Source organism: Fusarium vanettenii, assembly GCF_000151355.1.
Source record: "Fusarium vanettenii 77-13-4 chromosome 10 genomic scaffold NECHAsca_82_chr10_2_0, whole genome shotgun sequence".
In the NCBI taxonomy this organism is placed as follows: domain Eukaryota; kingdom Fungi; phylum Ascomycota; class Sordariomycetes; order Hypocreales; family Nectriaceae; genus Fusarium; species Fusarium vanettenii.
Window position 1 is genome coordinate 317,480 of NW_003315807.1, and position 23,939 is coordinate 341,418.

A 23,939-nucleotide genomic window follows, 5' to 3' on the forward strand; every position below is an offset into this window, starting at 1 on the left:
TGTTCTCTACAGCGGTAAGATGAAGTGAAGGTTGAAATAGCCTGGATAATGGCACAGAAGCGACGATTTAGGGTATATTTTTACTCAAGCACTTATCGCGAGCTCCTGATTTAACTCGTTACCTTCACAAATTGTCCCCCCGCCTCTGCTCTTGAAGAGACACCCAAGCCAACTCTTGCAAGAAGAGTCTTTGATGCTGTTTCAGAGCTGTAGCCAATGCATTGCAGGTGGTATATTGTGGCGGCGGCTCTCTTGAGGCCTTTTGCGGCCTCCGCATATTCGTTTTCAACCACCGGAACGACCCTGCAGCTCAATGGCATCGCTTACTACGTACCGCCTCATGCAGTCGGAAAAGTTCCGAGAGCCGTGTTTGAGGTTGATGAAAACATTGGACTGCTTCCAATTACTGTTCTCAACACGGACGAACAGTCATTGAGTCTTGATGATGTCAATAAAATCACAGCGACGTTTTCGAGGGCGGATGATGTCTATCAACCTGGTTTTGCCAAAGGTGAGTCTCATTGCTTGAGGTACTGCATTTGGGAAAAGCACTGATTCTATGCAGGCTTCTATGTGCAGAGAAGGAATGCTCGCAATGAGAGAGGTGATGTTACGGTGCTGGGTAATTCTACCGCTTTTTGGGTTTCCCAAGCTCAAGATAACAATCCTCTCCCCGATGGCCCGTACTTCGTCTCTACTACTGGACGCATCTACCAAGCCTACAGGCTGTACGCCGATGTCCAAGGGGCATTTAGTGAATCCTCAATCTTGAATCAAGATGGCTCGTATTCGGTTCTTCCAGCCAACCTACCTGGTCATTCCCTTGCAGTTGCCGTCCCTTCGAGACTCTACTATACAAGAACTACCAAAAAGCCGCTGGCTGGTGTTAGACTCGGGATCAAAGACATTTTCAACGTCCAAGGGCTCAAGACCTCGAATGGCAACAGGGCTTGGTATAATCTTTATCCAGCGGCGAATAGAACGGCACCTGCTGTTCAGAACCTGCTCGACGCTGGCGCTGTCATTGTCGGAAAGATGAAGACGAGTCAGTTCGCAAACGGAGAGTCGGCTACTGCTGATTGGGTGGATTACCATGCGCCATTCAACCCTCGAGGGGACGGGTACCAAGATCCATCATCCTCTTCTGCTGGCCCGGCTGCCGGCGTAGGTAAGTGTAGCAGGAAAATACGCCAATGGTCGACGCTGATGAATCAAATAGCTGCTTATCCATGGTTGGACATCGCCCTTGGATCTGATACTGGAGGTAGCATCAGGTCACCAAGTCAAGTTCAAGGGATCTATGGGAATAGGCCAAGTACGCCACGTCCTTGTACTCTGAAAGGCGAAGCTAACCAATCTAGGCCATGGGCTGGTTTCACTGGGTGATACCATGCCCCTCTCACCTCATTTTGACACGGCTGGCCTATTTTCTCGTGATCCTGCTCTTTGGAAAACAGCCGCCCAGGCGTTATATGGCACAAACATCAGCTTAAATGATTCTTACCCTTCAAATATCCTCACGATTGGCTTTCCCACCCAGGCCGAATCTGAGCTGAATATCATCCTCACTCAGTTTCTGGCTAACCTGACCGACTTTCTCTCGGCCAAGGCTACTCCTTTTAACCTTGAAGAGCGCTGGAATAGCACGAACCCTAGCGCCCCCTCTGTATCGACCTTGCTCAATAACACATACGAGATTGTATCGGCAAAGGAGCAAGCAAGACTTGTGCGAGATCCCTTCTTTAGAGATTATGGAGCTGCTCATGATGGAAGGCGGCCCCATGTCAACCCTGCGCCCCTGAACCGTTGGGCATTTGGCGACAACTCAACGGCGACCGTTGAGCAGGGCATCGCAAACAAGACTCAATTCATGGAATGGTTCAACACCAGAATATTATCTCATGACGCGAAATCATGTTCTCACAACCTGCTCGTCTATGTTCCGAGAACGCCTGTGCCAGTTTACAGAGACACTTACCGGACGGGCCCGCAAGTCCCAAAAGCCTTTTCGACAAGTCGGATATCAGTCATGAGCGAGACACCTGATATGGTTGTGCCAATTGGACAGGTGGCTTACCATTCTTCAATTACTTCTCACACAGAATACTTGCCTGTTACCGTGGACATGATGGCCGCAAAAGGTTGTGATGGCATGTTATTCTCCCTTGTTCAGCACTTATACGAGGCCGGCATCTTGGGAGTCAGTCAAACGGGGACCAGTCATGTTACTGGAGATGAAGTTTTAGTCTAGGTAGGCTGGGCTGGTTTCGTCCGAGGGGTCTATTAAGCGGTGCGGCACCAATCTCAGGGAAAAGTAGCAAGGCTATCTTTGATCGAATAGTCTGCAGAAACTCGCATGGAACCGGTGGGCTGCTTTTCGGTCTATGCACTTTGAGATAGCTTGGAAACATGGCAATCAGTGTCAATTATGTTTAAAATGGCTATTCCCAAGAGGAATCAGTCAGAAAATCGACCCATCTCTCAAACCCAAGAACCTGCCATGTTTTTTATACAAGTGTCCCCTCTTGAGCGGTCACTGTACTACTGCCAAGATAACGACCCACCGTCTCGTATGAACGACAGTGAGTCCCCTACCACCAGCGTGAGCCCAACTGATCTCGCATATGCAGACGTCAGGCGGCTCTGCACTGTTAACTGTTCAGTCGAAGAGTCCAAGATCTGGCTTGAAAGAAGCTACAGGAGTGAGGCCGTACCGGGAAAGTGGCGAGACATGACACTGGACCTGATGGTGCTGCTGGGAAACGCGACGTTTGATTATGTGGTGAAGTACAGGGACGAGTTTCTTTGGTGCTGTGGAGGCGAACTACGTAGAGCAATTGTCATGATTGTATTCCTTTGGGCAGACGGAAGGGAAGAGGGAGGGTCATATCTGGAGTTGTATCACTGGCTACTCTGGGTAGGATGCATCAGGAATTGCAAAAGAAGCGTATTGAGCAACATCATAAGGCCCAAATGCCTCTGCAACTAGCAGAAGGTATCTTCTACTTTTGCCTATGGCATAGCGGTCTATTATGTTCCGCAAAGCGACTTTCAGAATAGATACCGCACTCTCAACAGTGCCGGTACTTACTAGGCGTACTCAAGACACTCTATCTATGTGAGAAAGGGAGTGACGAACTTGGTAATCCCTCCATATCACTGATTCTATTGCATTATTACTCTCTTTGAAGCCCACACGCAATGGTGGCCAGGTGCAAGCCGCTAGAACGGCCCAACGTTCAAGGATGGTGGGTTGCCCAATGCCACCAAGAACCGCCTCGGAGAGCTCGACTCCGATTGAAACTCTTCTTCCTGGGACTCATATTAGAGAGCTGATAAGAGCAAGTGTATCTGTACCTGCTTGAGCTTAACATGCTAAGGTGATGTCCATCGCCGGCCACGTCGTCACTGGCTGTGCTACTATATAGAGTCTCGTAGATCGTTAGCCTAGCATCCAATAAGGTTGGTGAGATGGCCGAGTTGGTTATGGCGCCAGGTTAAGGTCAACCTTAACAACCTACAATTCCTGGTGGAGCAATCCTCCTGGGTTCGAGTCCCAGTCTCATCATTTCTTTTTGCATTTTGCGCTGAAATCTCATGTTCCAGCGCCGCCTGTGATCAACACCATCACGACAGTGCCTTTTTGTTGCAAGAGATGTTGGCTTCACACGGTTACGTCTTTGCTCTTGACTCACTTTGACCAATCAAGGGTTCCTCGCAAAAGAGCATTCCCGCTCTAACCACGCTCGGTTCTCCCACTTCGCTGCCGGCTTGTACCTCGGTGGTGCCACATTAGAGCCGATTCTTCTACCTTAGTCATCCTCCACTGCTCGGCCTTCTCTTCGAGCTTGCCGAGTACGGCTTAGATCCTCATCACGTCTTCCAACTTGATTCATCATCTCAGGTCTCGGATCCTCCTGGCAATATCCGATCAATTAACCCTTATTGTGATCCATCACTGTTATAATATCCATGTCTGAAACACCAGAGCCTGAGGGCCAGCGACTTCGGCGCTCTTTCGGAGCCTCAAGGGCAACGCCGAAGAACGCACGCATTGCGTATGTCCACGACGAGGTACCGGTTTCCAATGAAATGGATCTCTACTAACTCTTTCAGTTGCCGAAAATGTCACGCCCGCAAAGTGAAATGCTCTGGCGGTACTCCCTGTGCCAACTGCCTACAGGCCAATATTGGCGCTGAGTGTTCCTATCCAAGGCGAATCAGACGAGTGAAGGTCGATCAGAGGTATGAAAGCAAGTCATCAGTCCTTTAGGATAACTACTAATCATGGCCTAGTTATATCGATGAACTACTAGACGAGATTCATAGCCTTAGAAAGGCTGTTCACACCCCCGAAGCTGCCAACTCAACACCGTCTCGGCGTCACGAGACAAGAGCCCAGTCTTTCGTCTCAGAAGGCGATGCCGTCAACCAGGAATCTCCTGCCGCATCTGTCATAAACGCCGATACGGGCATATTACAAGCCAATCCTGAAGCGACCGTCGTTGTTGACCAGACGAGACCTGCCCCAGAGACCGACGACTCTATCCGGAACCCGATTCTTGAGGACCGTCCTTGGTTCTTCTCGTTGACCCCCGAAATGCCTATGCTTATCGAGGAAGCCGCAGATGCACCTTTTGCTACCAGATTCCGTCAAGAACTCTCTGGGAAATCGCAACGACATATTCCACGCACCGAAAACGTGACTGATGAAGCATTGACATCGTCATGGAACACACCTTGCCCATGGCCACCTGCATCAAGAGCCCGCTTCTTGCTAAAAGTGGCACTGAATACAGTATGCAAGCGCTATTATCTCGTTCGAAGGAGCGCTACGCAACGTTTACTGGAGCAAGTTATTCATAACCCTGACATGTGTGATCTCGTATCTGAGTGCAAGCTCTTTGTCCTGTTTGCATTGGGCGAGGTTTACTCGACGAGGACATCGCCTACCAAGGACAAGAATCAACTTCCTGGTATCGCGTATTATATACGCGCAAGCCGGTTCCTCCGGGTTCTCACTGAACAACCTCGGATCGACTGCGTTGAGGTTATCTTGATGCTGGTAAGACTTTTGGTCTTGTCAGTTTGCAATGCTAATACTCGAAAGTCTTTATACTCTCTGGCTATGAACCGACGGTACAACGCATACTGCATGATTGGATCTGCTGTCAAATTCAGCACCATGATTGGCCTACACCAAAATGTGCCCCTATCTCTGATGCCGGACCGCGAGAAACAAGAACACAGAAAGAGGATATGGTGGTCGGTGTATACTCTTGACCGCTTCTGGGGAGCTCAGATCGGTCAGCCAGTTTCTATCAGGGACGAGGACATCGACGTAGACCCGCCTTCCATCGAGGGGTTATCTCCTGAAAGTGCGGCTGAGGACTTTGCGGACGCTGAGTATCTGACAGCCAACCACAGGTTGACTAATCTTGCTGCTCAGATTGCGTCGTTGATCTACAGCCGGAAGAATCAGCGCACCTCCTTCTCGAGTAGAGTACAACAAGCGCTGAGAGACCTAACTAGCTGGCTACAAGCCCTGCCGGACTCTCTCCGAGCCGCCATGGAGGAGCTTCCCCCTAACGCGACGGCACCGATAACAGCCTTGCACCTCTCTTTCAACCAGGTCAGTAGGGTCACACATACCCACCGTTCAACGCGCTTCTAACACAACTAGTGTCTAATACGAGCAGCAAGACCAATTGTGCTGTATGTTTTTCGTATGCACCGAGAGGCTCGCAAGTCAATTGAGGATGACCACCCTCCCATTGGCGAAGTTGCTTTGACTCTTTCGGATGCCTGCATTCAATGTGCTCGACGCTCTTGTCGACTCCTTGTAGAGTCTTGGATCAACGGATCCTTCCCAACTTTCGATGTTTCCTACGTTCACCACCTATTCTCGTCGTCCATCGTCCTCGCCATATCGAGTCTATCTCAGACAAATGAGTCTCAAAGCGATAGTGACGACTTTGATGCTGCGATGCAAATACTCAAGCAGTTAGACGAGAGTGGCAATTTCGCGGCGAGAGAGTTCTTGAAGAGCATGGAAGCTACCAGAGCGGCCCTTGACAGTATAGCTGCTGAGCGAAATCAGTCAGGACAGGACAATCGAGAGACTGATTCAATGGCCATGCGTGGCGGGCCATTCTCTTTCCACGACCCGAGAATGTTCGATGCACCCACGGACACAGCTAGGATGGCCCTGACAGAGCCTTCGTTTCAAGACTTGTTGTCCCAGTCTGATTTGGATCTTCAGTTCCTTGAGTCATCCAATAATGATCAAGACTTTCCGGGATTTTTCTGGCCTAATGAGGGATTCCAAGGATGAATGAACGGCTGATATGATATCCAAGTACCAAATCCGTTGTTTATTATAGTTGCAGCCCGGCCCTCGATGGGGTAACTGAGCCCGAAGATCGATATCTAAGTACAAGGCACGAAAGCGACTGGAATCTAATCTTTTATCTATGTTTTTGTTGACCCCCCGCTTCACGAAGCCTGCTAGAGGTGTAGACTGCAGAGCCTCGTTCTAAAGGAGCTCGGGAGTCTCAAGAGCGGCAACGAATTTCTTCGATCTTCTGGCTCAGTGGTGGATGCACAGCTCATCATGGTCGTGACCAACCTTCTCTCCTGAGGACTCAATTTCCATGCATTACTCAATAGTCGATTACGTCTTACAGCGAGGAAAAGGATCTGTGTACAAAATCATTTATCCGCCTGTAGTCCAAATTCCATTATGACGTGGGGGTTGCCCTGACATGTTTGAAGCAATCGAGTCAGCGCCGTCAGGATTCGTTCCAAATCTATTAGCTGGGATATGAAAGTGAGCAATGAAGAGATGTAATAGTGGTAGTAATGTCAATTTAATTAGTATTTTGGGTGATTATTGCGGCTTGGCCATCGGGCCGAGGCTGCGCACATGCAGACTGGTTATCAGTCACTGGTATCACGACAAAAGGCTCCTACACGAACCAATCTCTACAAGATTCTTCTCCTCATTTCAATTCCACCCACCACTCTCTCACGAGGAAAGATTGGCTCTCAACAGCCGACATCGGCATACTCGGGTGGACTATCGGCCGAGTTACCGTAAGCTGGCGGAACACTCGGCTCAACCAGCTCCGTCAAAACAACAGGCCGTGTCATGCGCAGAGTGGTTTCAGCCCTTGGCGGTGATGTCATCCAGGGAGACTCTGGCAGCACAAAATGCTTCTCCAGGTGAAGCTCGACGAGGAGAGCGTGTGTCACTTGCGGGCCGGCGCTCTCCTCACATGCATAGATAGCCTCGGAGCCAACTCTGTTGAGACTGTAGCCGAAGCCGAAGGTAATGTGAGGTTGGGATTCGTTTGCGTGTTCTTCCCATCCGTGGCGAAGACTCTTTTTTCCAAGCAGGTGGGTCTCTAACTGTTGACTCGGGTCGGTTCCCTGACTAGTCCCTGAGGCTGTTGGATGACGAGGACAGTTTGGGAGAGCGACAGAAACAGACTCTTCAAGTTTCCAAGTAACCTTTTGAAGTTTCCACACCTCAAGTCCGATGGCAAGACCTGAAGTGATGTTATCGATGCGAAGTGAGACTGAGTTGGTCCCAGTAGGACGAATGACACTGTTGAGGCATAATGTGGCTATCATGTTGGTGGAGTTGAAGTTGAAGGTATGAAGTTGTTTATTAGATTCGGCTTCAAGTATCCGCTCAACCTTGAGGACCTTTTTTGACACGACTGGTTCTCGTTCTGTGCAGGCAGCCTGGGCATAAACTTCGTACTCTACTGTTGCAAGGGGTGTATCCATAGAGATGGGAAGGTGGCCTGGGATGATGAAGGACATGTCGAAGTGATGTTGTCCTTTAGGAAGTGATGTCGGGGTGGATATAACATTCTGTTGGGATATTTGAACCAAATTCTGTGCACAGCTGGCGCAATTCTTTTTCCGAGGACGTTTGTACCGAACATGAAGTTGGAGCGTAACATCAAGGCTTTCAACCTGTATAGCTTCCTCTGTGTTGAATAATAGTCGCCCCGAGATGTAGGCACCGCTGCTATTGCTGGAATATCCGTGAAGAATGGCAGTGGAAGTTTCGAGTTCGATTTTCAGATTGGTTCGCCGACTCGGTGTTTGGTTCGGCTGCCTTGTTGAGAGCAGCCGCCGAGGGCTCCAGGGAGACATTGTGAGGGTAGAACTGAGGAGATCTGGTTGATGCCGAGACATCCGAATCGAGCAAAGACACCATTCTTAATATGAAGCCAGTGACTCTTTACCAGATTGATTTATAATGTACAAACGCCGATGTCGAAGATTTGCTGCGTGCCTGAGTCACGTTGACTCGGCGTCGGTGACAGACGCCGAAGCCCGCACCAACTTATTTACCATCTTACCGTATTCAATTCCTCTGCATCTGTCAAAAAGTACATTTAATCTTAAATGGGTATAGCATCAATCCTGTGGGATGCGTCTTACCCGTATAGCCATTTGCGGTCTCAGGTGACTCACCTCGTACCGGGGACCAAACCGCTCTTGGCAGCGGTGACAAGGGTGAGTAATGAGGGCCTTGGTGAGAGATTTTGCATGAGGGGACTCAGTTTTGAGTCTTGTAGCAGCGTGCTCGGTATGCTTCAAACACGTCACTGTCGTCGTGGTCGAGTCAAAGTGGGTGGTATGCAGGCTTGCGTATATCTATTGCCTTGGACGTATGTGGTAAAGACAGTTTCAACAATATTGAATCAACAAAACAGAACCCATCAACCCTCCCATATATCAGATCTTCTTCGATGGTCCTCTTCTATACAGCCGTTCCTCTACTGATTGGGGCCCATGCCAAGCTTCTTGATCATCTCGACCCAGCCAGTCTCGGTTGAAAAAGGCTTAACATCGGACTTGCAGACCGTGTTATTCTTAGGAAGCTTGCCCTCACTCCAGTAAGCAGCGGTAGCTTTGATAACACATTCAGAGCTTCGGCGGAGAATAGTATGCTGCCGAAGTTAGCTTTTCACCGACAAACGGTCACAGGGGTCACTTACGCCGGGGATGTCGAACTCGAGCAGCACGCTACCCTCAAGAGTCCCGGCCAGGTTGCGGGCTGACGCCATAGGAGTAATCGGGTCGGAAGTCTGTCCGATGACGAGTATTGAGTTCTTCGTCTTGGCCTTGAAGTCACCCTCGTATCGTTCTTTGGCTGGGAGCTTCCACCTCGAGCATCGCATGACGACGTCCTCAATAACGTCGGCGGCGAACCTGTTAGTATCCCACCGCTTGTTCAATATAGGTATGACGTCGTGAACATCGTCAGTCTGCCCGGTCATGTCGCTGCAGCGAATACCCCAGTGAGACTCCTTGGTCATGCTGCTACCGCCACCGCCACCGTCGCCCCCTAGTGCCTCAAGCAGCTTCGAGTCTCGCTTCATCATGGCATCAAGGATCCTCGACATCATCTGCCAAGTTTCGGGATATTTGAGGTTCCCATACAGCAGCGCCTTGATCGACTTGTAGTCGAGTATTACGCCCTGAAACACGATGGGCTCGAGTCGAAGATCGTCAAAGAACTTGTATAGCTTCTTCTCGAGGTCTTTGGCGTTGAGTTTGCCGGCGAGGGGACAGACGTCCCGTGCTTCGACGCATTCTTGACAGAATCTGCTCAAGGTCGCATCTGTATCTGTAAGAGACTCGAAGTCACTGGACATTGTCAGCTGGGCTTTCATTGAGGAGAAAATGCTCTTACTGGTTGATGCGCCAGTCAAAGGGATTAACGACAGCGTCAAGCATCATCTTGTCAATCTTGTCAGGAAACATGTTGGCTGCCACAGCGCCAAGATAGGTGCCATAGGATATTCCTATAGACATTTAGCACACTGTCAAGAGTTTGAGGCTGCACACGTACCCCAGTAGCGCAGCATGCCGTCCTCATCCAAGGCATCGACGATCTGCATCATATCCCGCGCGACGAAAGAGGTTCCGAGGAATTGACCGGTCTTGTTTTGTTTGAGGGCGCGTGTCTCGGCAAAGATCCCACTGGCGGCCCAGTTTTGGCCTCTTGCGAGAGGAAACGAGCCAGCGACGGTATTTTGCCGGGCCGTTTCCGAACAGTGCCCTCTCCGAGTCTGTGTCAAAGCATGAGAAGGTGAGAGTATCTCCAGTTCCACTGCATTCCGGGTTCAAAATCAGTCGCCGTAGTTTTCCACATATCAACATTTAATCTTACCGTGGATCAAAGCCGATGAGGTCGTATTCACCTCCCGTCAGACCCAACAACATCACGGCTATCTGGTTCGACGCGAAACTGCCACGAGCAGGTTCTCCTGGACCTCCAAAGTTGACGAGAATGGAGCCCTTTGAAGGTTTCTTGAGGGCCTCGATCTTTGTGAGGTCGAGGGCGACTTCCTTCTTGTTGTCTGGGTCGGTGTAGTCGAGGGGTACCTTGAGCTTGGCACATTGTCTGGGAAGAGTCTGGTTTTTGTTGAGGACACAATTCTTCCACTTGATCGTGTCTGCTCGAGCGTTGACATGGCTGTCCACGGGTTTCGCCTGGGCTAGCCCGAGGAGGAAGACTGGTGCAAGAAGCCAGTAGGAGAGCCGTGTCATGGTGCTTGTCGGTTGTGTCAACGAGGTTGAGGGTAATGAAGCTTGGAATTTGAACGTCACTGATGCAGTTTATATACATAGATTTGGGCGTTGTTTATTCTCCTACGAGGCGCAGTAGTCATGTCTCTCCAATGCCCATGTCCTGGAACTGCATCGGCTCAGCCTACAAGTCTTGGGATCTGACAGAGCTCTGATACGAAAATTGACGCTTTCCTTGGAAAGAATCTGCGATTATTGTCGTAGGGCTGATGTTTGTCACACGATGGTGCAGAACAAGTTGCAGGGCATACCGACGCAAGCTCTTTGTCGATACGCCAGCCAGCATCTCTGGAAACGCGCAGTCCACGAGGATGCACCCCCGGATCGACCCGAACGCTCACACGGCTCCGCGTGCAGAGATGCCGCGACCGACTACATCGATTACGAATCCCTACTCTGAAGGGCTTCGTCTGGGGGACGAGAGACTTTTCGGGACAAAGATTGGAAGCGTCAAGACACGAGATGAGCTACGGGCCAGAGTACCTCGCCATGGTGTGGCGGCATTCAGATTACGGAGCAAAACTCCTAACCTGAAAAGGTACCAGGTTCGCAGAGACGAGTTATGAGTTGGAAGGGCGCTTGGCATTCTAAGTTACTATCCCTTTGACTAGCTGCTACTGCCTAGAACAGGCAACGCTTTCATTTGTGTACAAAGAGCTGCACGACTCAGTGCAGCTTGTCATTAAGTTCCTGCTCCTTAGATAATTCTCATCAATTGACTGGTGCCATTAATGACCCCTGTGTCCTAACAATATTTCGAGTTACAAAGTGCAACTTCACATTGCTCACATCCCTTGGTTGATTGCCGGCGCGCCGGGCGCTATCGCACTCATGCTCGCGACTGTTGTCTTAGTTGATGAAGCTATGGTCGTTATGGGCATTGGCTGCCTCTGCAGGGATCGATCAAGAACTTATTGATAGCTATAGAATGATTTATAGAATGATTTTGGTGAGAATGATTGATGATGTATCTTAGGTTCCCCGCATGCACTGGTTATGTGACAGGGGTTGTGGGGCGAGGTACGTGACGGAGGCTTTCCACAGTTGAAGGGAAAAATCCAATATCTCTTAGTAAACGCGTATTGCGGAACAGAGGCGGCGATTGTGTAGGCGGGAGTGTGTATTAGTTGTCCCGACGGAGTAGTTTTCATCCGTGTCCTCGGAGGGGAGACGACTAAACATTAATTACATAATAATACATGAACGAGAGCTATGTCTCTTTGAGCGCTGCGAGGTATTGGTATCATGCGATTAGACACAAAAGAATATTATACTAGTCAGTCCTGTAGGGTTTTGTTATCTGCTGTCCCCAACCCTCTGCGAGTAATTAGACGGTATCTCAAGGCACTTAACTAGATACGTGTTACCGCTGTGTCTCGTGTCGTAGAGGAGGACCGAAGGCGTGAATAAGGTTCCAAGCTAAAATGCAGTGAGGTGATTGAGCCGAGCCCGAGTCCGTCGTTTTGTGGGCGCTGGTGATTAGAGATCTGGAATAAGTTGCGGCTAAAGGCAACCTGCCCTGCTTTAGTCCCGAGACCCTATCGTACATATGCTCACTCGGTAATTCGGGGCTGCTTAGCAATCCGGTAACCACCTTTTAATTATATAAACATTAGAAGTTGCGTCCTTATAGTAGAGCTTTTCCAAATCAAGAGACGTTGTCACAGATGCAGTAGAACACAAAGCTCAAGCCTACAGATCACTTCTTTATTCTTTTTCTTTTTCTTAACAATCGCCCCCAGTCCAAACATCCGATACCGCAGCCATGGATGCCTTTAAAGGACAATTGGAACATATCCCTATCCCAACCACGTCGTTCCAAGGCCAGACTGTTATTGTTACGGGGTCCAACACTGGCTTGGGATTGGAGGCCGCCAAGCATTTTGTACGACTTGATGCAGAAGTTGTCATTCTCGCGGTCAGGTCGCTAGAAAGAGGCGAAGCGGCCAAAGCTTCTATCGAGGCTTCCACGAAGCGAAAGAACGTCGTCCAGGTATGGCAGTTGGAAATGGATAAATACGACTCGATCAAAGCCTTCGCCTCAAGATGTAATTCGCTCGAAAGGCTCGACGCCGTGGTGGAAAATGCCGGCCTTTTGAGGAATACATATGAAGAGAGTGAGGGAACTGAGATCAGCATCAAGGTCAATGTCATCGGAACATTCCTACTGGCACTAAACTTGTTTCCAATCCTTCGAAGGTCATATGGCAAGACTGGACAAACGCCAAGGCTAGTCATTACTAGTTCTTCTGTTCATTATAATGTGGGTTTCTTTTCTCTTTCGGTCGCTCGACAGACCCCTTGGAGGAAATGTTCCAGCCATTTTCAAGTCTAACAGATTCTAGGCGAAATTTCGCGAAAGATTTGAACCTTCCATCTTCGATGCTTTGAACAAGGACGAGCCAGCATGGCTCAACGATAGGTACAATGTATCGAAACTACTCGAGGTCATGCTTGTCCGTTCAGTTGCCGCGGCAATGAATGAAGGCCCCCATAGCGCTCAGCCAATCATTTTGAACAATGTGCATCCTGGGCTTTGTGAGTCAGAGTTGGACAAGGATGTTAAGGTATAGTTAAAACCACGTCTTGGAACTGGCTGGTAGAAACTGACATAGTATTAAGGGATTGCCTCGCTACATTCTCAGCATCGCGAAAACTCTCGTTGCGCGTAAGACAGAGGAAGGTTCGCGAACACTCGTGCACAGTGCAGCTGCCGGAGATTACAGTCACGGAAAGTATATGAGCGAGTGCAGAGTTAGGGAGCCGAGCGCCTTTGTTAGAAGCAAGGAGGGTGCAGAGACCCAGGCACGTGTGCATAAGGAACTAATGGCTATACTGGAGAGCATTCAACACGGGGTAACACAAAACATCTGAGTAAGACTGTCATCCTTAGACTACTAGGTTTAATAACCTGGATATTATAGAAGAGGGAGTTACTATTGTTTGTTATTAGAAATTTTATTTATTAATTAATCCAACATATATAATAAGCATGTATTATAGATACGTATATGTTATACTTTGATATTTCTTCGTATTTTTACCTGGTTGTTCCATTCCGAGCTCCGACGTTTCCCTTTCGTATCCTGGTTGATCTTCCTACTCGTAACAATGGTCCAGCCGTTGCCGTAGATGGGGAGGTAGTGGAACAGCAGCGACCATGGCATTCTCTGGAGGCTGATCAGGGATGTGGTAGTCGGTGCCCGGTGGTTCTGGTAGGGCGAGGATGGGGGCTGATTGGGAGGCGCAGTAGGCTGGATCGGTTCCTGTTTGTGTATCGCAGTCCATGGTATCTTCGGAGGAGTGACTTGACGTCGATGAGTCGCCTGGGGGTAAAGTTGAGGAATGGCCTGGCGTATCGTTCTCGGGGATGCCTACCAGCAGTTTGGTAGTTGAGATTGATATAGAGGTTAGTGTTGGCTTAACAGCTGTTGTCACAGATGGTGTACACGATGCATCTTCCTCGTCGTCTGGTCCAACGACTTCATGTGCCAAGGCTAGAATGCATGCCATAGACCGACGCAAGCTCCCAACCAAGTTCGGCTGCTTGTTAACGACCTCAGTCGACGAAGCTGACCAAGATGGAGCTCATCTCCTCGACGTGAGGGTTGTGGATCATTAATCGACCAGGCTCGGGGCCGTTACATCACACGTCCGACTCAATCGGCGTAATGCGGGCGACGGTAACAGCTGGATAGCCACTGGCGGGTGCCTAAAAAAGTTAAAAAAGGGACACGGGCTTTTAATTTTAAACAAGACGAAGGTTATTAGGCCGCGGCGTTTTATTTAACTTTTTGGCATTTTTTTTTATAGCGAGGTGAGCAAGCATGAATGGGCTGTGGCCATACGAAGAACGGAGGACTCTTCCCGCGCGGATGGACTCAACACCCGATCCCGTCCCGGTTTCCCCGGTGCCACCCCCGCTATCACCCCCCGCTAGAATAGCCCTTGCTTCTCGATGGCTTCTGCGGACTGTCGTCGTCATCGTCCTCCTCCTCCCGACGAACACCATCCTAAACGCTGCTGTCGAAGAAAAGGATACCGAGGTATATGCCCGTCTAATCGAACCACCCTGGTTGTTAAAAAAGGTAGGAAACGTCGTAATCGGTGCTGGGCAGAGACCGTGAGTCGAATATCCCCCACCTCTCTGTGTTACTGCTGAACTAACTGTGTCAGATGTGGTATGGAAAGCAGATCGCCTAAATGGGCACACTCTGAGTGGAAGACGTGGTGGGATTAGGAGATGGTCGCAGGAGCCCAACTATACTGATAATATTGCGCGTTTCACATGTCATTCTAAGACTCTAGATGGCCTAACAGGGCTAGGTAGAATGTCGACTTGTTTTCGTTTTCCTTTGGTAAAGATATAGAGCTACGCTATAGCTAGTATGAATTTCCGTATACTACTCAAGGTCAAAACCTGCTGAACAGTTTGTAGGTGAACCAAAACGAAGTGGCCGAGAAGCGGCTGAAAACCCCATGAAAGCCACATTGTGACTTCTTAGAGAGAGAGTATCAGTTGGTAGTTAAATTTCCCTCCAACGGTTGCCCACACCCAGAGAAACCAGGGCAGGATGTTGGCTTTGAGGGCTCGCATTTGACTTCAGGTTCGCTATATAATGTAGTAAAGAATTTAGAATGAATCAAGACTCATTGAGTTGTCGACGGGTAGCTACCTCAAGCCGAAGGCAAAGTCATCATCAAGCTGCGACTTGTCGTGTCCATACAATGACCCTGAACCGCCTGAGTATGAGATGCTTGAGACGCTCTAGGTTGGCCGAACTTTAGTATGTATCCAAGTGCGCTGTCCACCTTTAATCTGGCATGCTCCCTCTTCTCCCTCGGTAAAACCTGACTGGTAGTAGCAAGAGCAAACTCCGTCGTACCTCCGCTACCGCATCTCCGCCACGAGGGATGCCCGATCCGCATCGGAAGTTTGACAAAGAAGTCCTTGATAGAGTTGGCTTACAAACCAAATCAAACTTTACTTTGTATCCGGCAACTTCCACCAGCCAAGTCTTTGCATAGTCACCATGTCTCGGCGGCTGCTTCGGCTCCATGCTCCCCATGTAATTTCAAGTTGCCAATTCCACTAACAAAAGTCACCATTGTAACTATATATTAAGAGGATGATATCTCCCGGAAGTCAATTCACACTCTCTCATCGGTTTATACTCTAACCTACTCTGTCCTATCTCTACTACGCATTGCCATCATGCTCTTGTCCAAGCCTTACGCCGTGGCTTCCGCCGCCAGTCTCATCTCTCCTGTCATGTCCCTGTCCCTTCCACAGTACAAGGGCCTCAAGACATCCCTCAACTCGAGCATTCTTCAAGTCACCTTTCACAACCCGTCCTCTCCTGTCAACTTATGGAATCAAGATACCCAGGACGACCTCACCGATCTCGTGTCCCGACTGCAAAAGGACGAGGAAACCAAGGTTGTCATCTTCAATAGCGATGTTCCAAGATTCTTCATCGCGCATATGGACACCACCATGCCCAGTCTGGCTGACCGTACGTGCCTTTGCCGCTCTTCAACCTGATCAAGTCCCTCAAGATATTGTGCTGACTTTGAATTGCTAGCCGCGTTTGCCGACACGTTTGGAACGCTCATCTACAACATCTCGACACTACCCCAGGTCACCATTGGTGCTGTGGAAGGTCGAGCTCGAGGCGCGGGTAATGAACTCCTTGTCGCCTTGGATATGCGGTTCGCAACCAAGACGGATACAGTTTTCGGCCAGCAAGAAGTGGGCCTTGGTTTGTTCCCAGGCGGTGGTGGCAGCCAGTTTCTCCCAGGCTTGATCGGTAGGGGTCTCGCAATGGAGTATATTCTAAGCTCCAAGGACATATCGGCCACTGACGCTGAGAAGATTGGCTGGATCAACAAGGCGTTCGACACCTCTGCCGATCTGTACGAATACATTGAGAACTTGGCCACTCGGCTCAGCCTCTTCCCCTTGGCTGCCCTGCACGGAGGCAAGAAGAGCATCAATCACGCCTCAGCACCATCTCGAGAGGACATCATCGCAGACGCCAAGGCCTACTTCACGCAAGTGCTGGATCCTCTGACTCAGGAAATCGCCAAGAACACAGCAGAACTAATCGCCAATATATCGGTCCTGGGCTTTGAGCTCAACGTTGGGGAGACTATTCCGTTGATCTATGCTTAAGAGCAACGGACACTTGCGTTCTTCAGGTGAAGTTTTGAAAGAGGATTTGTGTTCTGTTAGCATTTACATACTTCTACTTACATACTGTGTTGGACCATAGTGACATTCGAGGCACTGTGACAAAGGACCTTAGCTTGGCTGGACCGTGAGGTTTATAAGGGCCTGATATCCCTCACAGTCATTTAGGGCGATCGTCAGTTTTTGCCGTCTTGCCAGTTTTTCCTTAGATTATTGGGCCCCAGCGCCAGCTGCCTCTGCAGCCATCAATTTTATTCTTTTCTCCCCAAGTCTGAGTATTGTCTGTTGATAGGGATATGATCACACTGGCTTATATTCTGCAGATCAGGGTGTTGGGCAATTCCAGTTGGAAGACCCGATTTTAGCTGGATTACGACAAGCTGTTATCCTAGCTACCCTACAAGCCTGTGGGTGTGGGTGTGGTTGTTTTGGTCCAGGAAGGCAAGTTCCCCCATTTTAATACTTATAAATTACCAATTCATCTTCCGAGACCTAGAAAGCGACGCAGACAGTCAAGATTCAGAAAGTGAGGATGATGCTGGTGGGTCGGAATCGCCACGCGTCAACGATTACCTCCCTTCTCTTATGGACGGTTAGGAACCCTACCCCGGAGAGCATGATTCCAATGACGAGATCCATTATGGGTGCAAGGTGCAAGTATCTCAAGGTATCTAGACTTTCCTACAATCGAATTCGTAGTGCACCTACCAGCAGTCAGAGCTCTCATCAAAGGCTATCAAGGAGACATACGGCACGGTCGACAAGAGAGCGTCGTACCCAGCATGCAGCGTGGAGAGACCAACACCATCACGGGCAAGGCCAGTCACCTCCGGTGCTAGCACGTTTCTTGCTCGATTTGAGGAACGGTCTCTTAAAGGCGTTTCATTGAATCGCATCACTGAGGGCAGCGAGACGACGTGTGAGTTGCGGTTTGAGTGGACCCCTTCTCCAAGCCTAACATCCATAGATCCTCGTTCATCATCAAATCGGCCGTTCCGAATCAAAACACTCGCCGAGGTCACGTTTCCACGGGATCTAGCTGACGTTGGATTCTCAAACAAGACGTAAATGACCCTATGGACCTCATTGGTAAACTTACCACTAACACCTCACCACCCGGTTCCACCCAGCTAGAATACCCACAATCCTAGAGGCCAACTCTATGCAAGCAGCTTCTTAAGTGACTCCTTCAAAGCATCTTCTCCCTCATCCCACCCAGGTTCAACCTTGTCACTAAAGTTGGACCCATAACGGTTGTTTTCATCCAGAAGAGCCACAGTCGAAAGCATCGGATATGCCTTGGAGCCGAGCCTATTCTCAAGCCCATTCGCCGTGTCCTCCTCCCAGAGCTTGAGCGCCTCTTGGTAGAGTCCCCCAATCGGCAAATTTGTGACCGACCACCCTTCAAGACCCAAGTCCTTGATGATATCAATGAGTTCGTTGGTTGAGACGGTGTGACTTGCAAAGTACGCAGGCCGGTTCCGATACTTGTCCGGATTTTGCAAGACCGCAACCAGGGCTTCAGCATTGAGAGCCCGTCTACTCATGCTGTACTTCTGGTCCCCAGAGCCATAGCGGAAAATCCTTTTCTGCTCCTTGTTGATCCAGAAGATACTAGTTTCAATAGTCCAGTCGAACCATGGCCCGACAATGATAGACGTCCAAGACAGTCGACCCTCGGACTCAGCAATGATCTTTTCAAACTCGCGCTTGGCGCGTAGCTTGGGCTCAAATATGAGAAGCTCTCCAATGAGAGGATGGAAAGTGTCACCACTAAAGTCGGGGGTGATGATGTGCTTGATGCCGGCTTTGAGAGCCGAGCGGACAATTAGCCCCTGATGAACGGCGGCTGCAGGATTGAAGGCCTCAACGAGAACATCCTGGTTTCTGAGAGCATCGGTAACGGCCTCCGAGTCTGTGTACTCGGCTGCCTTCTTGGTGACATTGGCTGGGAGAATAGCTGAGCTGCCCGGACGGGTAATACAGGTGACGTTGAAGTCGGCGTTGAGCAGGGCGGGGATGAGAACCTCCCCTAGGGATCCGGTTCCCTAGTTTTCTGTCAAATCGGGACTTTATATATCAGGCCAAAAGACTTACACCAAGGATAGCGATGTTCTTGAAGGGTGACATGATAACGCTGGTTGACGTGTGGTAGTCTATAGGGTAGGTTGATGATTGACTGGTTCTGAAGCTTGGTGAGCTAGAACTTGATCTTAGACTCGCTGTTATAGTTTAGAAGATGCCGTATTTATACGCCACAGGCCTACATACTTTGACATCTTGCACCGACTCATCTGTGTCCTTGTTTGTGGATCACGACAATGATCAAATCGGCGCTAATTCATGCATCGGCCGCCCCCCTGTCCTGCTAGATATTCACGTCATTGGCTACAAGATGAACTCAGACGCCACACGTTTGTCAGCATCAACGCCATGCACCCTGCTTGATCAACGTATGCTTCCATCTGCATCGGCCGATGCATGAAACATCCTCTTTCAATATCCGAAATTCCGTAATGACAGCTCCTGTCCAACTCGTCGAGAAGGCATCTCGTACTTGCACCCGATGTCGCGTCCGCAAACAGCGGTGCGACCGGTTGTTACCGGGATGCTCTCGATGTACCCTGTAAGCTCTACCATTCCTGTGTACCTGGCGTGTTAACAAAGAGATAGGAAGTTGGTGCGATGTGACTACTCCACGACCCCAAACGGTCATTCCTGTATGGAGGCAACCGGATCGTATGTTGAGTTTGGGTCCTGCGGCTGGGACCTGTCGGCTTTTGGGCAGAGCGAACTCATGAAGCTCGCCATGAACGGCCCGGCTGATCAACACTCCAACACTGAAAACAGGCCTAGTAACAAATTGGGCAACATTCTCTCTGAAGTCAACCTCACGCCTCATATTCTTATCGAAGACTACACGCGTTCAATCCATAACTGGTTTCCCATCGTCAACATTGGTCAGTTACGACCCCGTATTTACAACCCATCAACGCCCAGCACGGACACATCGACAACCTGTCTATGTTTGGCTATACTACTCGTTGCCACTCCAACGCGTGGTCATATGGAGCACTTTAGGCAGAAAAGATTATACACGACTCTTCAGTGCCTTTGTACGGCCTTGGAATCGCAAAATGAGATCGGGATACCTCTGGCTCAAGCAAAATCTCTCATCGTCCTATATGAGTGCGGCCACGGGCTAGCAAGGCAAGCATATTTGACTTTGAGTTCAACAGTAGCCATGATGAGTCTGCTTGGCGGTAACGCGGAGAGCACGGAGGAGCAAATGCACTTAGAAGTGTGTTTGATGATACTTGATCGGTAGGTGAATTGTGCGCTCGGATATGGCTCAGATGCTGAGGAGAACGAACCAGATTAATTTCGCTTTTGACTATCGACGACAGCTTGCCACTGATCCGCCCAACCTCAAGTGTCATCAGTGCTCGGGTCGCTGGTCAGATTGATTCTCCAAGAACGGAGCCATTTCCACTTGGCCCAATCTCTCAGAGAATTCGTTCAATGGGCCAGGTTGTATTTCTCTCTGGACGAGCACTAGAGCATTTGCAAGGCTCGAAGGTGGGCATCAGAATGAAAGAAGACTATGATTTAATTGACAGTGACCTTGAAAGTATGCTGGATCATCTGCTCTCCCACAAGGACAGTTATTCTGGATCATACTGCGATCCTACGACTCTGGCACTCTGGTAAGATGTACTAATCTCGACTTTGGAATGCGCCCATTAACACTGATCTATATCTAGCTGCCTTTTCATCATCCGTCAAGAGCGTGTGAGAGAACTCAATACTCAGCCTGGTTCTAAAGCGTACCTAGCGCTACAGGCCTGTCGTCGCATGGTTTGGGACACATGCAGAGAATCCCTCGACAGCAACAAAGGTGCTGATGTAACTCGACTGTCGTTGATTAGTATCTTTTGCGTCTTTCACTGTGTATCTGCACTGGTAAATGATACAGAAAGTGCCCCTACTTGCGATGAGATTGATCAACTTGTTCCGACACTGCGGATGTTTGCTCAGAGGTGGACGGTCGGATGTATGTCCCAGGTCCAAGAACTTGAATGAAACTAACAAAAGGCAGACAAGTACCTTGACAGAATTCTCGCTAGGGGCAAGAGCTACGAACGGGTTTAGGGGCAATAGTTAGGGTCGTGACTGAGGCCACCCGAATTCCGAGGGGAAACCCATCCTAATCTCGCGAGCATTAGAATAGCGTCAGGATCTGCAACTGGGTCTCTATGCCATTTTTTAAGGCGAAATTGTGTTGAAAAAGTATTCTATACTTGATACTGTCGCCAAGACTGGTGTTAGTATGCAGCTGAGACGAAAGTGCAATATTGGGCTCCAGTGATTTCAGCCACCTATGCAATGCGCAGCATCAGGCTCCGAGATAGCTCAAAGATAGCCTGAGGCACAAAGTCTTCTACCAGATATATAAACCCCTCAAGTTCTCTCTAGAAACGATTTTATCTATACTCCTCATACATATACTTGTCTTACCACCAATTCTATCAAAATGCCTCAGCCTGAGGTAGAGGTTTACAGCCAGCACTTGCTGCATGACGCTCTCCACTTGGCAAATGGGAAGTGCTTGAAAATGCTCAAGACAAGGAGGTCATCTTGAGCAAGTTTCCCAGGCAGCCACAAATGGAGAGGTCCCAGTCTGGCGCAGAGAGGATGGGCGAGGTACGTCATGAGAATTCCCATTCCTTGTTCAAACAGCCCAGGCTCATACTAATGATGGCAGTTTCGAGGGCGAATATGTTACGGGAGTGTCGGGCAAGGCAACTACATATGCCCAATGCGTAGCCACGAATGGCAAAACCGGAACAAAGGCCACCATCTCGATCGCTCCAGGTGACTACTGGGAGATCCGCTGGGACTATGACACTGCAAAGGGATCTCATGTCAACGTCAAGGTTGGGGGTAAAGGAGAGCACAAGTTTGCCGTCATGTTTCCGCCTGATGACTACAGAAGGAGTTTTGAGACTGCCCCGGGCTACTATTTTGATGCCATCATTGATCAGTCATCCACAGTGGGTTTTTACAAAGGCATGGACGATGCCTCTCTGGCGTATTGTGCTGAGGAACTTGTCAGGGTCTATCATTTGAAGACCAAGGATTCGTGCTCGGATCTGCAATGTGGTGGCTCTCTATAGAAGTTCGTGTATGAGGGATGAAATCCCGAAAACGACTCAGAGTACGCGAGCTTAAGAAGCAAAATGCCTCTGTATTCTGGCCATTTCTAGCAAACCTAAGAAGTACAGCTCGGTCTTATCGGCTGCCTGGGTTAGACTATCAATCTTGGGCTTGTGATTGGCCAATATCGAGGAGGGCTTATGTCATTCGCGTATCACGTGGAAACAGCCCAGAGCCAACAGATAGACGACGTCGCATCACATCCTTCTCGCATGAAATCGCTCAACACCCAAGTCCTCCCATATAAAACGTCTTCCTAATACGGTTGGCCTTCTATGTGCACATGATGACTCAACCGGCCGCGCCTTGGCATGGTTGGCCCAACGAACCGGCCTCAATCGAGCGACTACCACCTGAGCTTCTCCTCCCCCTCGTCAGCAGTCTACCTGGCCTCGACACACTCTGGAACCTAATGAGGGCATCGCCAAACACGCTCCGTCTTTTCAACTGCCATGCGAACACCATCACTGAAGGAATACTTTCCGGCCCGAACTCCATACTGCCATCAAATGTCCAAGAACTCGTTCGCGGAGTTATTCTTGCGCGATCCAAATCCCTTCCTTTTAAGAATCTGAACGACTTTCAAGTCCGTCACATGTTTGGACTCTTTGATCCTTCCATGGCAAAGGAAACAGAGCTCATAACTCTCGGGCCTGGAACTTTATCAGTCTCAAACCCACCGGTAGCCGTGCTTCGGTCCGTCGTCGCGACTGCATACCAAATCTCTGCTTTATCGCAGGCATGTTTAGCATCATGCTTAGAACGCACGAGAGCTCTCCGGGTTATGCACCCTATCGATCCCAAAATTTGCTACACAGATGATTATGACCGTCCGAACAAGATAGTTCCCGCCTTTGATCGTAAATATCCCGGTACACCCGCCAAGATGGTTGACGCGGGGCAACCCACCTGGGTAGAAGAGATGCGGGCAGTTCGCGCTATCTGGGTCATACAAATGGTGGGCGAAATGCGTCGCCTCTCTTCAAACAAGGCGGACATGATCGACTGGCCAGATAAAGATATCGACCGCTTAAACAAACTGGATCTGGCAAAATTCTTTCGTGTATACCGCGCCGACTATGATGGACAAGAGATCACGTCAGCCGAAGAATATCTGAAGACACTTGGGGAGGTGACACACGACGTGTATCACCGTTTGCCCCGGCCACCTCCAGCTTCGCCTGTTACGAGATGGACAACGGCCTTGCCAATTCCAGAGAATACTACCTGGGTTGTGCGTGGCTATGTTTTGAACAGAGAGTTCCATCGTTTGCATCCAGGTTCTTCTCTACCAGCGGGTGCCAAACCCTGGAAAGCTCCAAAGTACAGCAAAGACCATAGCTGGGGCAAGACAGATACGGCTTTGAACGACAGATCTTATGGCGTCGACTTTTTCAGAGATCTTTCAACCAACGAAGTCGGTCCTCAAGCGTCGCCACTTTATGGTGTAGAATTTGACTCTTTTCGTCCACTTGGCTTTGCCTTTTGGGATCGGTGGAGGATGCACCTCTTGGGTCTAGCTCCCAAAAAACTTCACTTCCAGCTGGACTTTTACTATTATGCATGGGAAAGTATCTTGCCACCGGAAGAAGTTATGAGTGTCAAGAATGCACATAGAGAGGATTGGTGGAGATCGATGGCCAAGTATAACGCAACGCTGGCCGCGGGGCGTGCCCAGCAGAGGTACTCTTATCATTCGGACGCCAGTGACAGCTAGATTTGTTTGTAGGAGGCAAATTTGTCAACACACTGACTCTTTGTCTGAATTTCAAGTACACACTCATTTGCAATTTCTTCTTATTGTGTTGTTTTCTATAGTTGAAGGTCAGCCCACGATAGTAGTGTCCATGGGTCTTGGTTTGGGCGGTGCCACCAAAAGAAACATCGGGCCGTCATTTTACTTGGCAGATAA

The 23,939-nt window shown here is 49.5% G+C and overlaps 10 protein-coding genes across 10 annotated transcripts; 7 read left to right on the forward strand and 3 right to left on the reverse strand.

The window, feature by feature from the left end:
* Positions 1-216: 216 nt before the first annotated feature.
* NECHADRAFT_50177 (uncharacterized protein) lies at positions 217-2,251 on the forward strand (the record flags this gene model as incomplete). The annotated part of the gene is made up of 4 exons (XM_003039716.1): positions 217-511; positions 566-1,168; positions 1,220-1,315; positions 1,362-2,251. 4 exons carry the CDS (start codon positions 217-219, stop codon positions 2,249-2,251), a joined length of 1,884 nt encoding a protein of 627 aa, XP_003039762.1.
* A 1,721-nt stretch (positions 2,252-3,972) lies between these two features.
* On the forward strand, positions 3,973-6,334 carry NECHADRAFT_85516 (uncharacterized protein; the record flags this gene model as incomplete). The annotated part of the gene is made up of 5 exons (XM_003039717.1): positions 3,973-4,058; positions 4,117-4,245; positions 4,297-5,065; positions 5,111-5,632; positions 5,684-6,334. 5 exons carry the CDS (start codon positions 3,973-3,975, stop codon positions 6,332-6,334), a joined length of 2,157 nt encoding a protein of 718 aa, XP_003039763.1.
* Positions 6,335-7,047: 713 nt separating this feature from the next.
* On the reverse strand, positions 7,048-8,169 carry NECHADRAFT_50344 (uncharacterized protein; the record flags this gene model as incomplete). The annotated part of the gene is made up of 1 exon (XM_003039909.1): positions 7,048-8,169. The coding sequence occupies one exon, from the start codon at positions 8,167-8,169 to the stop codon at positions 7,048-7,050; it is 1,122 nt and encodes a 373-aa protein (XP_003039955.1).
* Positions 8,170-8,798: 629 nt separating this feature from the next.
* Positions 8,799-10,578, reverse strand: NECHADRAFT_85518 (uncharacterized protein; the record flags this gene model as incomplete). Its single annotated transcript, XM_003039910.1, has 5 exons — positions 8,799-8,972; positions 9,021-9,672; positions 9,719-9,830; positions 9,878-10,089; positions 10,199-10,578. 5 exons carry the CDS (start codon positions 10,576-10,578, stop codon positions 8,799-8,801), a joined length of 1,530 nt encoding a protein of 509 aa, XP_003039956.1.
* A 1,741-nt stretch (positions 10,579-12,319) lies between these two features.
* On the forward strand, positions 12,320-13,593 carry NECHADRAFT_72184 (uncharacterized protein). The gene is made up of 3 exons (XM_003039718.1): positions 12,320-12,880; positions 12,963-13,184; positions 13,240-13,593. Exons 1-3 carry the CDS (start codon positions 12,383-12,385, stop codon positions 13,489-13,491), a joined length of 972 nt encoding a protein of 323 aa, XP_003039764.1. The 5' UTR covers positions 12,320-12,382; the 3' UTR covers positions 13,492-13,593.
* Positions 13,594-15,832: 2,239 nt separating this feature from the next.
* NECHADRAFT_50130 (uncharacterized protein) lies at positions 15,833-16,792 on the forward strand (the record flags this gene model as incomplete). Its single annotated transcript, XM_003039719.1, has 2 exons — positions 15,833-16,078; positions 16,259-16,792. 2 exons carry the CDS (start codon positions 15,833-15,835, stop codon positions 16,790-16,792), a joined length of 780 nt encoding a protein of 259 aa, XP_003039765.1.
* Positions 16,793-17,970: 1,178 nt separating this feature from the next.
* On the reverse strand, positions 17,971-18,940 carry NECHADRAFT_85521 (uncharacterized protein; the record flags this gene model as incomplete). Its single annotated transcript, XM_003039911.1, has 2 exons — positions 17,971-18,858; positions 18,908-18,940. The coding sequence occupies 2 exons, from the start codon at positions 18,938-18,940 to the stop codon at positions 17,971-17,973; spliced, it is 921 nt and encodes a 306-aa protein (XP_003039957.1).
* Positions 18,941-19,326: 386 nt separating this feature from the next.
* Positions 19,327-20,962, forward strand: NECHADRAFT_85522 (uncharacterized protein; the record flags this gene model as incomplete). The annotated part of the gene is made up of 6 exons (XM_003039720.1): positions 19,327-19,436; positions 19,484-20,134; positions 20,218-20,517; positions 20,575-20,708; positions 20,787-20,864; positions 20,910-20,962. The coding sequence occupies 6 exons, from the start codon at positions 19,327-19,329 to the stop codon at positions 20,960-20,962; spliced, it is 1,326 nt and encodes a 441-aa protein (XP_003039766.1).
* A 382-nt stretch (positions 20,963-21,344) lies between these two features.
* Positions 21,345-21,987, forward strand: NECHADRAFT_85523 (uncharacterized protein; the record flags this gene model as incomplete). Its single annotated transcript, XM_003039721.1, has 2 exons — positions 21,345-21,442; positions 21,576-21,987. 2 exons carry the CDS (start codon positions 21,345-21,347, stop codon positions 21,985-21,987), a joined length of 510 nt encoding a protein of 169 aa, XP_003039767.1.
* A 326-nt stretch (positions 21,988-22,313) lies between these two features.
* NECHADRAFT_85524 (uncharacterized protein) lies at positions 22,314-23,744 on the forward strand (the record flags this gene model as incomplete). The annotated part of the gene is made up of 1 exon (XM_003039722.1): positions 22,314-23,744. The coding sequence occupies one exon, from the start codon at positions 22,314-22,316 to the stop codon at positions 23,742-23,744; it is 1,431 nt and encodes a 476-aa protein (XP_003039768.1).
* Positions 23,745-23,939: the final 195 nt, after the last annotated feature.

Excerpts from the sequence above, each read along its gene's own strand:
- NECHADRAFT_72184 (XM_003039718.1), top strand. The coding sequence starts at position 12,383 with ATGGATGCCTTTAAAGGACAATTGGAACATATCCCTATCCCAACCACG. Across the intron at positions 12,881-12,962 it reads GTTCTTCTGTTCATTATAAT|GCGAAATTTCGCGAAAGATT; the intron begins GTGGGTTTCTTT and ends AACAGATTCTAG. Across the intron at positions 13,185-13,239 it reads AGTTGGACAAGGATGTTAAG|GGATTGCCTCGCTACATTCT; the intron begins GTATAGTTAAAA and ends CATAGTATTAAG.